The 16,078-nt window shown below is 42.4% G+C and overlaps 2 protein-coding genes across 3 annotated transcripts; both read left to right on the plus strand.

Moving 5' to 3' along the window:
• Positions 1 to 1,132: 1,132 nt before the first annotated feature.
• On the plus strand, positions 1,133 to 4,292 carry LOC125311472 (peroxiredoxin-like 2A). The gene is made up of 6 exons (XM_048269561.1): positions 1,133 to 1,162; positions 2,071 to 2,244; positions 2,353 to 2,456; positions 2,729 to 2,869; positions 3,427 to 3,591; positions 3,797 to 4,292. Exons 2-6 carry the CDS (start codon positions 2,103 to 2,105, stop codon positions 3,893 to 3,895), a joined length of 651 nt encoding a protein of 216 aa, XP_048125518.1. The 5' UTR covers positions 1,133 to 1,162; positions 2,071 to 2,102; the 3' UTR covers positions 3,896 to 4,292.
• Positions 4,293 to 4,584: 292 nt separating this feature from the next.
• Positions 4,585 to 13,372, plus strand: LOC125311467 (peroxiredoxin-like 2A). Of its 2 annotated transcripts, none has more exons than XM_048269555.1 (7): positions 4,585 to 4,652; positions 6,150 to 6,694; positions 7,117 to 7,296; positions 7,652 to 7,776; positions 8,023 to 8,163; positions 12,026 to 12,190; positions 12,571 to 13,372. In XM_048269555.1, exons 2-7 carry the CDS (start codon positions 6,232 to 6,234, stop codon positions 12,664 to 12,666), a joined length of 1,170 nt encoding a protein of 389 aa, XP_048125512.1. In that variant the 5' UTR covers positions 4,585 to 4,652; positions 6,150 to 6,231; the 3' UTR covers positions 12,667 to 13,372. The 2 variants fall into 2 exon arrangements, with proteins under 2 accessions (XP_048125512.1, XP_048125513.1); XM_048269556.1 differs by having other exon boundaries at positions 4,587 to 4,652; positions 7,685 to 7,776.
• Positions 13,373 to 16,078: the final 2,706 nt, after the last annotated feature.

Below are 16,078 nucleotides of genomic sequence, written 5' to 3' on the forward strand. Positions count from 1 at the left end.
TGCGATTACAATGCCTTGTTTTTTGTAACTAGCTGGCGCTATATTGTACCTCAAATAAGTGGATATGGGATGGGTTGACATGGCCCCTTGAGACCAACATATGAAAAAAAACGTAATCATCCTAGGCCCTATGGTTCTCGAGATATTCACAGAAAACTGTGTTCAGTCTACCCTTCTTTCGGGGGGCCCGGTGCAGCAGGTGGGCAACCGATCAAAACGAACAACAAGGGTTCTGTGTCATCCTTGTGGGGCTACATGCCCACCAAGTTTCATGCAGCTTGGTCTTTCAGTGTCCTGGAAATCGTTGACGGAAATTCACTGAAGAAAATAATAAAATAAATAAAATAAATCCGGAACAAAAAAAACTCTGACTAAACTTATTCATTATTTATTTATTATTATTAATTCTTTATTGATTCATCTTAGCTATTGGACTGATGATTGCATGGCACCACCATTGCTGTGTTATTGTTGTTTATGCCCTGTTTTCTGTATCCTCTGCGTCTTCATTGTTGTTGAATCTTTGGTGTGGTTTTATTGTTGTTTATTGTTGTCTGTGCTTAATGTGGCTCCCTTGCGTGCAAAACAAATTACCCTCGGGGCAATAAAGGTTTCAGTCATTCATTCATTCATTCATTCATTCAGAGACGTTCCCTAAACACACAAACAAGCAAACACTTATGTAGACATTACTTACATTTCTGGCATTATGGAGATCTTTATTTTAACCATTCATGCTCAACAGCTGATATTAATTATGAATATTATCTAACTGCTAAGCTGACTAAAGCCTTCTACTTGCATACCTGAAATAGCATGCAGCAACCGATTCCTTTGTAAGAGGGAGATTAAGATTAAACAAAGTGAAAATAGCATTTTAAGAAACAAACATGTGTATTTCATGAAACAAACATGTTGTTCGTGTATATGAACAGATTTTCTTTACGTAGTATTACAGCAAAATATCTATAGGTCTTGGAGGATTTATATGGTGCTGTAATGATTTGTCAAACAGACGCACTATAGAATATGTGATCCTGGTGAATTCTTGAGTGCAGAGCCTGCAATATGATTGGCCAGAAGGAATATAAAGAGCTTTGTGTTTGGATGAAAACAGAAGAATGATTCCTCATCGTATTAGTGCCTGAGGGACCACACACTGGTGAGTACCAATCTCTCTCATATGTTTTCCTATTCTAGCCAAAATGTTAGAGAGAAAGTTTGATGTTTTTTCTCATTTTTGTGAAAAGATTTTGCTACAGCATAGAGCCTCTTCATGACAAAAGACCGTTGATCAGAAAGAAGTCATCCCACCAATGAATTCATTCCGACTAACGAACCGTTCAACCAGGCAGTACAGGGAAAATGGATGTTGAACAAAGTTTTCTTGTCAGTCCCGGCAACTCATTCACAATACCAGAATGACAGACCATCTGGGCAGTATTATTATCAAGCTGAAAATACCACACAGTGTAAAATCCTACAGTACACTCTGTATGGATATTTACACATTCACTTTTTAAGCATCCACTAATGTATTTAGAAATATGTATAATACCAATACTGTTGCGTCATGTGAGTAGAAGTGGCGTCTGCGCCTTTAGTCTACACATTCACATTCATTGAAGATGTTTTGCCCGGGGCGTAATTTCAAAATAAAGTTCAGTCAAAGTGTGGAAAAAAAAGACGAGACCACACGCAGGGGCTGGATGATATCAAAAATATATTAAAAGTGGTGAAAAAAATCAACTTTCAACTTGAAACTGAAATGATGGGCTAGTCCCGAAACGTTTGTTACGTTTTGTTTCATGCAATTACTGCTTCCAGAAAACTGCCAAATAAGAATTCAGATCCACTGAGCAATGGGGACATGCTGTTATCCATCAATGCTCTGGTAGTTTGAGTATTCTTCAAGACAATTATGACAGCAAGAGGTTATATAACTGGTTTAATCCGTAAACCTGAGATTTTTTTGTGACTTTCATGACACTGTCCTGCATGTTATGTTGTATGTTGTTCTCTAAAGCAGCCCAAACGTGTGTATCTGACCTAGGCCTCCCATTGTTTCAGCTAAGTGTGTGATCGCAGGGGAGGTCTCAACCATGGGCTTACTCTCCCAGGGGCTGATAGCACTTGGTCTCTTTTTGGCTGGGATTGTACGAGCCCTCACAGATCTGTTAGTCAAAAAGCCTGCGTGGGCCAGGTTAGAGGTTCTGGAAGATGCAGACATCAGGACAACAGGAGGTATATTTCTATATATATTTCCTTATAGTCTAGATAGAATATATCCTTGCTGTAACGTATGGTACTTTTCTGATAATTAAGTAATTTTATCATTGCCTATTCATTCAGTTACAATATCAGATGAGAAGATTGTGAAGGGGAAAAGTCTGTGGGAGAACTCTGGGGCTGTGATCATGGCAGTCCGGCGACCAGGATGATTTTTGTGCAGAGAGGTGCAGTATTCTAAGGATATTATTCTTAAATTATCTTCTCTGGATATTTTTTCTATGTAGGTTAAAGACTGAATAACTTGAAGCACTTTTCACAAAGAAAAAAAACACTTGTACAGTGCATTTTTGGGAACTGAGAAGAAGATTTAAAGAAGCATTTAGCACTTATTCATTATCTTTTCATGTGCCTCCTTTAAGAGCTTTAAAGAAGGAGATGACCTTTGACCTGTGCTTTGGCCTAGATGTGATCTCGTGGCTTGTTTGTCATCCTGCAGGAGGCCTCTGAGCTGTCCTCTCTGAAGCTCCAGCTGGACAAGCTGGGTGTCCCCCTGTATGCGGTGGTGAAAGAGAACATTAAAACCGAGATACAGGATTTCAAAGCCTTTTTTGCTGGGGACGTGTTTGTGGATGTGACGGTGATTTAAAGTCCCTCTCCTCTCCAGTGTGCATATGTGATGATCTGAAAAGTCATCGCGTGGTGAAATTTCACCAAGTTAATATTCTGATACCATATCCAGGATGTTGCTATTCGGGACGGTATCCAGGATATTGCAAAGATGGTATCAGAATCTTAAGTTGGTGAAATTTAACCAGAGACAAATTTATCTCACCGTGTGATGGGTTTTCCCAGATCCCATCACATATATGAATAATTTAGTGATAAAACACAAACTACTTTAGCTTTTAATAGGCTAATGATGACCTTGCTAAATGCTCGTATTGTATTTGATTGTATAGCTTGTCACTCTCTTGGAGATACATCTTACAAGTTGCATACATAGTACAAAAGCTCTGTAGAACTTTTCGTATTATGGCGAGGTCTCTCCTCTTCTAATACTTAATTGCTTCTATTTGCTCAAACTATTTTTTCACCTGAAAACAGACAGACACACATTTGTTAATAACACATTTTTTTTGTGGATGAAATGTTCCATCTACAAATTGATCTAATGCAGCACTCTCCTTTGAACAGAAAACCTTCTATGGCCCTGTCCTGCGCCACATGGGATTCTGGGGTCTCCTTCGTATTGGGGTGTGGAGGAATTGTCATCGGGCCTACAGAAAATGCTTTTCTGGAAACCTTAAGGGAGAAGGCTTCATTCTGGGTGGGGTCTATGTAATTGGACCAGAAAAACAGGTGCACACTTAGAAGATGCTAATGGATGTGGATGTAGCCTTACAGTGACCATCTGGTACAGTGGGGCAGTTGCATTGACCTTGACTTGACTTGAACTTGAGTCAGCCAAATACGTTAATAGAATGCATGTCAGTGTGTGTTTGAATATAAGTGAATAGATATGTCTTCATGAGGATCTTAAGCTACATTTTCTTTTCCTTTGCAGGGTATTCTCTTGGAACATCGTGAGAAGGAGTTTGGAGACAGAGTCAACCTGCTGGCTGTCCTCCAAACAGCACGCAAGATTAAGGAGACTGTGAAATAGATTATGCCACACTTTTTGTGTGTCCAGTAGAGCTAACATAAAAACATTGTTTTGTGTAGGCTAGGTGTAGGCCTAATAACTTCTGAATGTATATTAACTAGAACATGGCTGCTACACACAAACAAAGGTCATATTTGTAGACTACAACATTCTAGTGAAGTATACAAGTCTGAGGTCTATTTCAAGTACCCCGCTGGTGCTAAAGAAAGTCTGAATGTATCTATGAAAGCCTGTGTTTAAACTCTAAAGAGCAGCCAGGTTTGATGCTCATACAAGCAGTCTTTCATTAGCAGCAGTGGCCACTTGATTCTATTTTTTAGACAATGTATTAATTGTTTTGTGTATATTCAAGTGTAATGCTGACCACTTAATAAATTTGACAGTGAACTGTCTCACAGTTAAAGTATCTTGAATGAAGGCACAAAAGGTAACATTTGAATGCATTTAACATGAAATTACATTAGCCTACATTTCAACTGGATTAGCCTATAATTACAACAAACTATTTTAAATGTATTAACTTTTTAATTTAAACATGCTGTGTGTGTAGGCCTACACATCAATTGTTTAGTTTGACTAGGCGTACGAATCGATGACTGCAAAAACACCTGTCACCAACATCAGCCACCAGTGCTATGCATTCATTCTATCTCTGTTTCGATTATTTCTCCTGTGGCGCTGCTCGATTATTCAGACTTTGAACTACTTAGGAAAGACGTACAGGGAACTTGAAGCTTTCAGTCGCTAAAGGAGAACTGTGAGTGACAATTATATTATATTTAAATATAGTAAATATTATTCGGTTAATTCGTTAACCATATCACTGAACGTTACTGTCGCATCACGGTGTTGTTTATGTTGTAGAATGGGTAGGTAGCATATTTGTCATCAGCTAACGTCAACGTTAGGAGATGTTTACGAAATAATACTGTAGGCTAACACGAACGTAGCAACATTTCTGTTTGTGTGCATACCTAGGGGTCATGTCTACAAAGCAGGACATTTATGAATATCATGTTTCTCTTTTATCAGATGTTCTATGTCAGGGCAACGAAAACATTTGCGTTATGCTGATGTCATGCATGCAGACCGAACTGAGGACTTTTGTTATCCCTAATGATGATGTACCGATAACGTTATCTTTCAAACGTCATTGCGATGGCTTTGGCCAGTGTTATTTTACTCGGGTTTACGCAGTTTGTGCTGGTGCTGATCTATATATATATATATATATATATATAGTCTATGGTGCTGACCGATCCTAATTGTGTAGAAGGGCTTATCCTAGTTTGTCACTAGGGATTTGACAGTATCGTGGTTTAGAAATACCAGAGCGATTAAAACTGGTCACACAGGCTGAGTCTGTCAGAATGACTGGTAACTTTCGGTTACGGCAGTTTACAGTTGAGAGTGGGTGTGAAACAAAAACACAATTAAGAAATGTCGTTGTCAGTGGTTAGAGAAATCAAATGACACGAATAGAATATAAAGATGATGAAGAATAGACTATAATTCCAAAATAAATAACGCTATGCCTTTGTCTCACTGTCCCTCGTGCATGGCTTGGACTGCTCCTCTTGGAAGGGATTCAATCTAGCAGTTATGTAAGCCTGCAAGTGGACAAAGGGGAATTTGTTGTGACCAATCAATTGCTTTCGTCGTTTTAAATGGTGGTCTTTCATTTAAAAAGTGCAGTATTGGTGTTAGTTGTAGGTTGTGCTGAAGATTATTTGTGGGACTGGTATCTTAATAGTGTGACGGTGAAGCTAATGATATCTAAATTGTCCTTTCCAGTTTCCACAGACTTTTACATCCTGCACATGTACTCAACATACTCTAGTCTCTCTATACATTGTATTATACAACACACAGTATGCACTGTATGTTTAAACCATTTGGTAAAGCTTATGCTAATCTGTGAGCATGCCTATAGGTTGAACATGTACCCTGACACTAAGTGTAGTGTAGAGTGTAGTGTTCGATCCGAGGGGGAGGAAATCAAGAAGGAACCTGAAAGTGAAAACTGCAGTTTGAGGAGTATTTTTTTAAGATCTCATGCGTTACAGGGCATTCACTCCTAGAGAACCCCAGATAACCTTTTGTAATGTCCCTTGAGGACAACTTTATTTCTACCACGTTTGTGTGTGTTGCTTCTGCTAAGAAAGATGTGATCTTTATGACCGTTCCTGCATCAGTGGCAGTGTTAGCCCAGAGCACCACAACTCAGGGTAGTTTTCTCTCCTCTTCTTTTCAGAACGGGCTGAGGGTACACACACACATTTCAGTTTTCAAAGAGGTGGGGTAACCCCCCCAACCCCTCTGTGGCATCTCTCACTATGTCCCTCATACCAGTACTGTCCAAGCGCCCAGGGCCCTGGTGGACTAGAAGAATCCACACCCTCCATGGCGGTCCTGTGGTTGTGCAGAGCGCCTCTAAAATGACCACCAAGTCGGCATCAGAGTTGGCTCTGCCCTCTCCAATAATAATGCGTAGGCCTGCTGCTCCTGCGCTTCAAAGCCTCGCCAAGCTCCTCGGCGTTCCACAGAAGAAGCCAGATCAGGAGGTTGTCCAGGTGCCTATAAAGAGGCTTTTGCCAGCTGGCTGGCCGGTGGAAGTCCCAGGACGCTTTCTCCACCTTGGGCCGAGAGCGTTTGGTGATGGGGTCAGCGCTCGGGGGCTGCGGGCCTTCTCCTCGTCTGCAAGGCTGCGTGCAACTCCTCCAGGGTGCACCTGCGGGGAGCTGAATGCAACCCGAGACGGCCAGAGCAATAAATGCCCAGTCCATGACTCAGGAAGAGGTACTTTAAACCCTCACATGGATTTTGTTTGTTTATGTTTTCATGGACTGGGCTTGATAGTGACACACATGTGCTGGTGTAGACGAAGTGCAGGCTTTTTTTGTTGTAAGGCGTTTGGGAGACTCGTGTTTGCGTGGTGTTGCTTCTGCTGCATGTGTTTGATAGTAATCAGAGTGCTTGCTTGCATCAGGGTCTGTGTGTTTCTCCATTGACCAGCATGAAGAGCTGTACAAAGCCTGTTTCGACCCTCGGAAAAATAACACGCACTCAAACCCTGCTTACACCCAGAGCACTTTGGAGGCGGTAGAGTCTGCATCTGTGTGCCTGTTTAACAGAACATCATGAAACTGAGAGTAGCTGTGGCGTTTATTTGTGTTCTCAATTTTTTGACTCTCTTCTCTGCTCATACCTGTGCTATACAGCTTTACCTGCTGGCCTGGAGGAGGCTCAGCTTGCTATGGGTGTGTGGACGGTTGGATTGGGAGCAATAGGTGCAGCCGTTATCGGAATCATCCTCGCCAACACTGACCTTCTGGTGGCCAACACTCCGATGGCTTCTCTGGAGTACCTGGAGGATGCCGATCTGAAGAGCACCACAGATGGTAATGAAAGCCCCTGGAGCTGTCACTCAGACGGCCTGCATTGTCTCACACAGTTGCTGCAGTAGAGATGTAAACACATGGTTTGTTGTTGTTAAGAAACAAGAAACAAGAAAAAAGATCTTATCCGTCAGCTCTGAGTCATTGGAGTAACCTGCCCAAATACATGTAATTTCTCCATGTCGAGAAGATCAGGTCATCTTTAGTCTGTTCTTGTAGCACCTTCCATCTGATCAGACAGCTTCTTTCATGCAGAATTTAGGCCTGGCCTAGTATAATTACATTGAATGTCGTGCTTTTGGGGGATAAACTTTTTGAAAGCATTACTCATTGGAAACATTACATTGTCTCTCCACAGTCTTGTCTAATTGGGAAGTGTTGTCTCTGTCAGACTCTCCAAGCTTCAAGGCTAAAACTCTGTGGGAGAAGTCTGGTGCGGTGGTTATGGCTGTTCGACGACCTGGATGATTTTTGTGCAGAGAGGTACAGTGATTACAGTTTTTATGTGATCTCTCCATTAATATCCCACTTTAGGCCTCTGCCTCTTTATTGGTTTATGCTTAACTTTCATCAGCTATGAGTATGAATTTATCTTTCTAGACATGGTTGTGTATGTACTTGTCATAGGCCTAAGTATAACCTAAGTATAAGCTGATCTGTGTGTGTGTGTGTGTGTGCGTGTGTGCGCGTGTGTGCGCGTGTGTGCGTGTGTGTGCGTGTGTGTGCTAGGAGGCCTCTGAGCTGTCCTCTCTGAAGCCCCAGCTTGAGGAGCTCGGGGTCCCTCTCTATGCCGTTGTGAAGGAGAACATCGACACAGAGATCCAGGACTTCAGACCGCACTTCGCTGGGGACATCTTTCTGGATGAGAAGGTATACGAGTCCATTGCATGTTGCAGAACTTTCTATTTCATGCCTGACCTGAAATTAAATTGTATAGTCATAGCAAAAAAATAATGATTGTTTACATTCATGTAGCTCCTTTTACAACAAAAAGAGTCCAAAGAGAGCCAGTGGTATAAACTATGCAGTAGAGGAGGAAAAGAAAAGGAAAAGTCAAGTCTAGAAATCAGTTTTGAGGAAAAGGGAAGGAAGAGAAGTCACAGAGTACAGTATACAGTAGCTGTGTTCAAAATGTTCACTCGGACACTATGTAGTGAATCAGCCACATACTGTAGCAAACACTAAAGAGTGAGTGAGTGAGTGAGTGAGTGAGTGAGTGAGTGAGTGAGTGAGTGAGTGAGTGAGTGAGTGAGTGAGTGAGTGAGTGAGTGAGTGAGTGAGTGAGTGAGTGAGTGAGTGAGTGAGTGAGTGAGTGAGTGAGTGAGTGAGCGTTTCGAACACAGCTCATGTGTCTACTGAATTAAGTTTGGTTCCGGCGCCGACAAGAGTGGCAGCCTGCTCAGTAGCTCCGTGTCTTTGTGTTTGTTTCTACGTCTTTTGTTTACTTTTTACTTCACAACTTTTTGGATTACACACTTTGAGGAGTGTTTTTATTCTATCCTATGCATACGGACATATTACACACTGATGCCTTTTTTGTGATCTCTGGCGACTTCAATCACATAACACTGGATTCCACACTCACAAATTTCTACCAGTTTGTTGACTGCCCTACAAGGAAAAACAGGACAATAGACCTCATGTATGCAAATGTGAGGGATGCATACAGTGCAAACCCCCTTCCCCCACTGGGAAAGTCAGACCACAACCTCATTCATCTCCAGCCAATGTACAAGCCCAAAGTACAGAGGCTACACGCACCTTCAGAAAGTGGACACCTGAAGCAGATGAGGCTCTGAGAGACTGCTTCGAGTGCACTGACTGGAGTGTGTTACAGAATGGAGAGGACTTAGAGGAGGTCACACAGTGCACAACTGACTACCTTAACTTCTGTATGGACATTGTTGTTCCCACCAGAACTGTACGCTGCTTTCCCAACAACAAGCCTTGGAAAACCAGCAATGTCAAGACCCTTCTTAACAGGAAAAAGATGGCTTTCAGAGAGGGGGACATGGCAGAGTTGAGGCGCGTGAAAGGGGAAGTCAAAGTCAAGCTGAAGGAGGCTAAGGAGGACTACAGAAGGAAGGTGGAACAGAAGTTGCAGGAAAACAACATGAAGGAGGCATGGGACGGCATGAAGATTATCACTGGCCTAAAGAAGAGCAGCAGCTCTGTGGAGGGGGATCTGGACAGGGCGAACCAGTTGAACCACTTCTACAACAGGTTTGACTGCCCTGCTCCAACTCCAATGGCGGTGGTCTGTCCACTACCCCCAGCTGACACAGACACGGCTCTTGTTTGCGTGCCTGCCCTACCCCCACCTCCCAGCCTCCCAGCCTCCCAGTCTCTCCAGCTCTGCATCCCGGTGACACCCAACAACCTAAGCCACCATCACCTCACACCCTGCCCCCCGCCTGACGCCTCCTTGCCTGTGCCTGTTGAGGCGTCCACGACTCTGGCAGCCTTGATAGGGACATTAAGGAGGTGGTCATCCCCCAGCCCCCACCCCCATACCCCCTCAATACCAGTGCAACACTCACCTCCATCATCACAGGCTATCGCATTGCCCCACCATCACTGGATATTGCACCCCTCCCCCACATGGCGATCACGAACAATGAGGTGACAACGACCTCAGTCAACAGCCATCAGACACACAGATCCCAGATGCACCCCCCCCCCCCCCCCCCTTACACCCCCCATCATCACAACAGATCAAGTGACTAAACTGTGCATCAATAAAGCAGCAGGGCCTGACCGACTGTGTCCAAGGCTACTCAAGGCCTGGGCTGCTGAACTGGGGGAGCCACTGAAGCACATCTTCAATTTGAGCCTACGCCTTGGACAAGTTCCAACACTGTGGAAGACATCATGTCTCACCCCTGTCCCTAAGAAGCCACACCCTAGTGAGCTTAATGACTACAGACCTGTCGCTCTTACATCACATGTGATGAAAACAATGGAGCGACTGGTCTTAGGTATGCTCAGACCCCAGGTACGCCATGCACTAGACCCGTTACAGTTTGCATACCAGGAGAAAGTGGGCGTGGACAATGCCATCACTTATCTTCTACACAGGACACATTCCCACCTAGACAAGGGGAAAAGTGCTGTGAGAATCATATTCTTTGATTTCTCAAGTACTTTTAACACCATCCAACCCCTCAGACTGGGAGACCTGGATTACCTGACCTGGTAACCTGGATTACAGATTACCTGTGCTCTCCAGTCCTGTTCACCCTGTGCACATCTGATTTCTGCTACAACACCGAGTCATGCCACATGCAGAAGTTTTCTGATGATACTGTAATTGTGGGGTGTATCAGGAATGGGCAGGAGGAGGAGTACAGGAGCCTGGTGGAGGACTTTGTGCAATGGTGCAAACTCATCTTCAACTCAACACTTCAAAGACAAAGGAGATGGTGGTGGATTTCCGCAGGTCTAAGCCCACTCTGCTACCAGTCCCCATTGATGGGGTCAATGTGGAGGTGGTAAGCACCTACAAGTTTCTGGGTCTCCTGGACAATAAACTGGACTGGTCAGCCAACACTGATACACTCTACAAAGGGCAGAGCAGGCTGTACTTCCTGAGGAGGCTGCGGTCCTACAATGTGTGCAGCAAGCTCCTCAGGATGTTCTACCAGTCTGTTGTTGCCAGCATCCTCTTCTATGCAGTGGTATGCTGGGGAGGAAGCACAAAGAAGAAGGATGCTGGGTAAATTGACAGGCTGGTAAGGAAAGCTGGCTCTGTAGTGGGAGCTGAACTGGAGTGCATCACTTCAATATCTGACAAAAGGACCCTGAACAAACTGATCAACATCTTGGACAATGAGTGTCACCCACTCCACAGCACTATTGTTAAGCAGAAGAGCCTGATCAGCTGGAGACTTCGCTCACTGCCTTGCACAACAGACAGACTGAGGAAGTCATTTGTCCCCAGGGCCATTGAACTGTTCAATGCTTCACTTAATGGAAGAGGAGAGATAGACTTCTCTGCATAGTCTGTCTGCCTCTTCACCCCCTCCATGTTTGGATACTGTCTGTCCACTAGCCACTTTTTACCACTGTCTTTCTGCCTCACTGTACCACTGTGCCTTACCACTGTCTTTCTGCCTCACAGTATGCATAACCCCTCCCTCCATGCCACAGCCGAACTGTGGCCACACTTCTACCTTTTCTTAAAATAGTTATATATAACTATTTATTTATATATATATATATATATATATATATATATATATATATATATATATATATATATATATATATATATATATATATAGACTTATTCTTGCACTGTTGCACTGTTGGACTTACTCATTTGCACCATCACCATGACCACTATCACCATTGCACTATCACCGTGACACTCACTCACACAGAGCACCTTACCTTACCTTACTATGCACAGAGAATTGTATTTTAGTATATTTAGTATATTCTTTATCTTCAACTGTCCTTATTGCTTAGTTGTGTTTTTATATTATATACTTTGAATGACTTTTTCTGCTGTTAGTGAATGTGTGTGTGTTGTGTGTATGCTACTGAGACCTTGAATTTCCCCTGGGGATCAATAAAGTATCTATCTATCTACCTATCTATCTATCTATCTATCTATCTGAATAGTATAAGCACTGTTGTTTTTGTTAATGTTTTTGTTGTTGTCGGCTCTCTTATTTGTTTGTGTTGTCATCTAACTTCCGTGTGTGTACTGCCCCAGCTCCTCCCCCAGAAATCGTTCTATGGCCAGGAGCCGAGGAGGATGGGTGGAATGGGCATGTTGCGTTTGGGGGTGTTGCAGAACTTCAAGCGAGCCTGGAGTGCGGGTTACAAGGGCAACATGAAGGGAGAGGGCTTCATCTTGGGTGGAGTGTACGTCATAGGATCAGGAAAGCAGGTAACTACAGCTCAGCCAGTAGCAATCCTTCCCCCAGTGTTCTAGCCAAGTGCCATGCCTGGAGGGATCCTATTACTAAGTGTTGCTTTTGTCTTCTGATTTGTCATTTGGGACATTGAGTTATCAATGGCAATCTATTTAGCTCAGATGTGAATGAGCCAGGCTACCCTCCCTTCTGGTTTTTCAGTTACCACATTACCATGTTTTTTACCCTGGCTAGGAGGCAAAGCCAAAGTAGCAAATATTGCAACAGAAGTGCCGAAGTGCTCTCAGGAAGTGCTGGAGATGATTTGAAATGATTGTCATTGTCAAGCGTTGTTGATGTTTATTTGTGTGTGTACTGATTGAGGCTTTTGTTTTACTTTGTTCCTCTTTCCCAGGGCATACTTCTGGAACACCAGGAGAAGGAGTTTGGGGATAAGGTCGACATTGCTTCTGTCTTAGAGGCAGCTAAGAAAGTTGTGGTCGAGAAATAGAGTAAAGTATGGAGCCCAGGAGTATTTATGAACAAAAAACAAGATAGCTAGGATGAACAAATTTAGTTAAGTTGACCTGTTTAATGAAGGAAAGTTTTCTTATCTGATTTTGGAGGGAAAATATGCACTCAGCGATCCACGTATGTGACTGCATACAACACACAGTATATGCACATTATTTAATCTTCACATGATGTTTACCTCCATGCTTAAGTCCTACCTGTTGACACCATATGAAGAAAAAGTTATGAAGCCAAAGGAACCACTGTGTCATCTACTGTGTACATGTATGCCCTTGTATGTTGAAACATGCACTTGCTAAGGTATTGTTCAGTAAAGGAAGTCAGTCATGCAGTTTGTCACCCATTGCTGTTTCCCTTTTGGCTTAAATAGCTATTGGTGACACGACCACATGATTCCCTGTCCCGTAGACTTGATTGTATTTTATGAGCCAATCGCAACCATGCGCTGTTTCCTCCTTGGACCTGCACTCCTGTGCGACTGCGCTGCTGCCGCTGTGCTGTTGGGCCTCGCCCAGCTGTGTGATAATGATAGCTTGCCTGGAAACTCCAGCAGGAGGGGGCTGGTTTGAGAACCGACACAGCTGGGCACATCTCCTCAGCACGCTGGCGCCACCGCATTTGCCAGGTCTGTGACAGGTGTGTGTGAACACTACTACTCAACAATAAAAACAGACCTCAGTAAATACAGCCTCCCAGAGCTTCTTTTCTGATCAGTCCGATGACTGGATATAAGGACCATGCACCGGCAAGACTTTAATCATGTACGTTTTAGTACAATTGACCCACGTCAGTGTGATTCATGTACTAATACTCATAAGAGCCCTATAACAGTGGTACCATTAGTCAGCTAGTCTCAGCAGGAGAAAGAAAAGAAAACAGTCAGTGTGTATGTTGTCAACATGTAGAGTAAAAGTCATCATGAGGAGAGCACAAGTATACTATTACAAGTGTACGATTAATGTATTAAAACTTTTGTTAAACCAAAGGTATATTTTTACATTTATGAAAACATTCATTTATGAAGACTAAAATTACGAGACAATCAAATCACTCAAATCTTGATCCTTAATATTGACACAAAAAACACATCACTATATTTTACCCATATCATCCATTTCCAACAGCGCACAACGCTCTTCCCAACATTGACCCAATGACTTGGTCTACTCAGACAGACTTGTTGCCCATATTAATAAAGGCCAATTGCCATTTGGAACCGTGCCCGTGAACTTTATGCTGCTGCCAACTCCTGCCATGGTGGGTAACTGAGATAAACCACTTCAAGTGTGTGTATGTGTGTGCACTAATGCTTGTTGTCATAACAGGCTAAGTAGCCCAGCCCTGTAATCCATGTTTATCTGAAACCTCCAGTACAAAGCGTGATTCTTTCCCTTGCTGCTAAAACTTCTTACAAAAGGCACTAACTGTACTAATCCTTTACAGCTGTTACAAGTGTATCTCGGGGTAATATTTCGCTGGTTATGTTAGTGTTGTGTTCATTTATAAACTTCTGTAGTATTCAAACCGTTTCGATAAAATTGAGTTTTACATTTGTGTTGTCATGTGTGCCACAATATTGTTTTTCTCTATGCTACAATTATACACAGGATTTCTAGTAGTAGTGGGAGATTTGTTCATGTCTGTGCATGACTTCACTTGGGGAAAATAAAACAATTCAAAATTGGTATAATATACTTTATTTCATTGTTCAGGGTAAATACATCCCATGAAGATGTAACATGTCTTCCAAATTAATACAAAATGCAAACAAACAGAACACATAAATGAATGAGCACCGTTAAGTGACTGACGTGTGAGTGGAGTTGTGCTGACATTCATGTGCGCGAGTACTTTAATCCTGTCTTATGCAGCTTAATGCATTAACAACCACACCTGACTTAAAGCTGGAGCAACTCACACCCAAAGACACATTGTGCTTACGTAGTTTGTCACCGCTATACGTTTTTGTCATTGGTTACACATACATTATCTTTGGCTGGGCCTCTTGAACTGTAAAATGCACAGAAACTCAAAGCCTCAGGACTCTATATATTATAATATTATATATATATATATATATATATATATATATATATATATATATATATATATATATATATATATATATATATATATATATTCAACATATTTCTGAAAGGCGGATTTTGTTCTAAAATGTCAGATGCCCGTTTACATGAAAAACAGCAGATGAAAAAACAAAGTGGTGAGTGTGAGACAAGTGCAACAAGATGAGAAAGATATATTGATATAGCATGTTAAACACCACTCTTAAATACATTACAGAAACATGAACGATATTGCATTACATTTTTTGAACAAGATAGCAGCCTTCTCATGTACTGCAGTTTGTCTACTTGTAGTAGGTCATGGTCTTAGTGCAAGACTTAATTCAGGGACAATAAGACCCCTCCACCACGGCCTTTAAAATGACAACTGATTTCCTCAAATATAAGATGGAGATACATGGTAACAGCTGGGCACTGTATGTTACTGATCTGCACATCGAGACGTCCTCTGGATCACATTTTCATCATCTCCCACAGATATGTGGTCTACAAGCCAGAGCCCGTCCAACAGCAGGCCACACAAACCGGAAGAAGATGCTGTGTATATCTGTGTGTAACATATCAACCAACAACAGTTTGCACAAATGGGGCCAGGTAGTGCCCTTTCTTTAAAATATCAATCATAGGTCATTGCATAATGGTTCCACCAGTTTCGGTTCATAAAAAGAAAAACAGCCAACAGAGCATTTTAAACGTACAACAGAAGAGCTTCTAGGAGTGCACTAGTTTAGGCCCAAACAAATCCGCAGATAAACAATCCCTCATCACCATATTAGAGCACTAACACATACAAAGCACCCACTGTACACAGAAGTAAATCTATAAAGGAGTTTAGGATGGCTGTGCCTGACGCCACCTAATGGATACAACAGGTAGTGCAATACATTTTTCTTCAACAGTACACCACAAACATAGAGTACTAAGGTTCAGAAAACTATTTTCCTTACCAAATACAAGGACAGATTTTGCATTTAAGTGAAGCTAAAAATATAGTCTATAGTTGATGATGACAATTAAATAGCCACGTCATAAAACCACATCACATAACCACTGCACAGTTTGATCTGTTTGGCTGGCGGTGCGTGGCTGCTTAACCCTGCACATCTCAACATCTCTTGGTTAAACAAACTAGTCCTTACTGTTAATGTGTTATTAATATACTATTAATATCTGCTAGGAACAGTGTTATTGCCTGTGTCCATCAGGGCCGATGCGCTGAAGAGAAACTGTGCTAGCAGCACGATGTGCTCTGCTAACGCACACTCTACAATAACTAAGCTTGTGAATGAAAGTCAAGTGTTA

This window comes from Alosa alosa, chromosome 18 (genome assembly GCF_017589495.1).
Source record: "Alosa alosa isolate M-15738 ecotype Scorff River chromosome 18, AALO_Geno_1.1, whole genome shotgun sequence".
NCBI lineage: Eukaryota > Metazoa > Chordata > Actinopteri > Clupeiformes > Clupeidae > Alosa > Alosa alosa.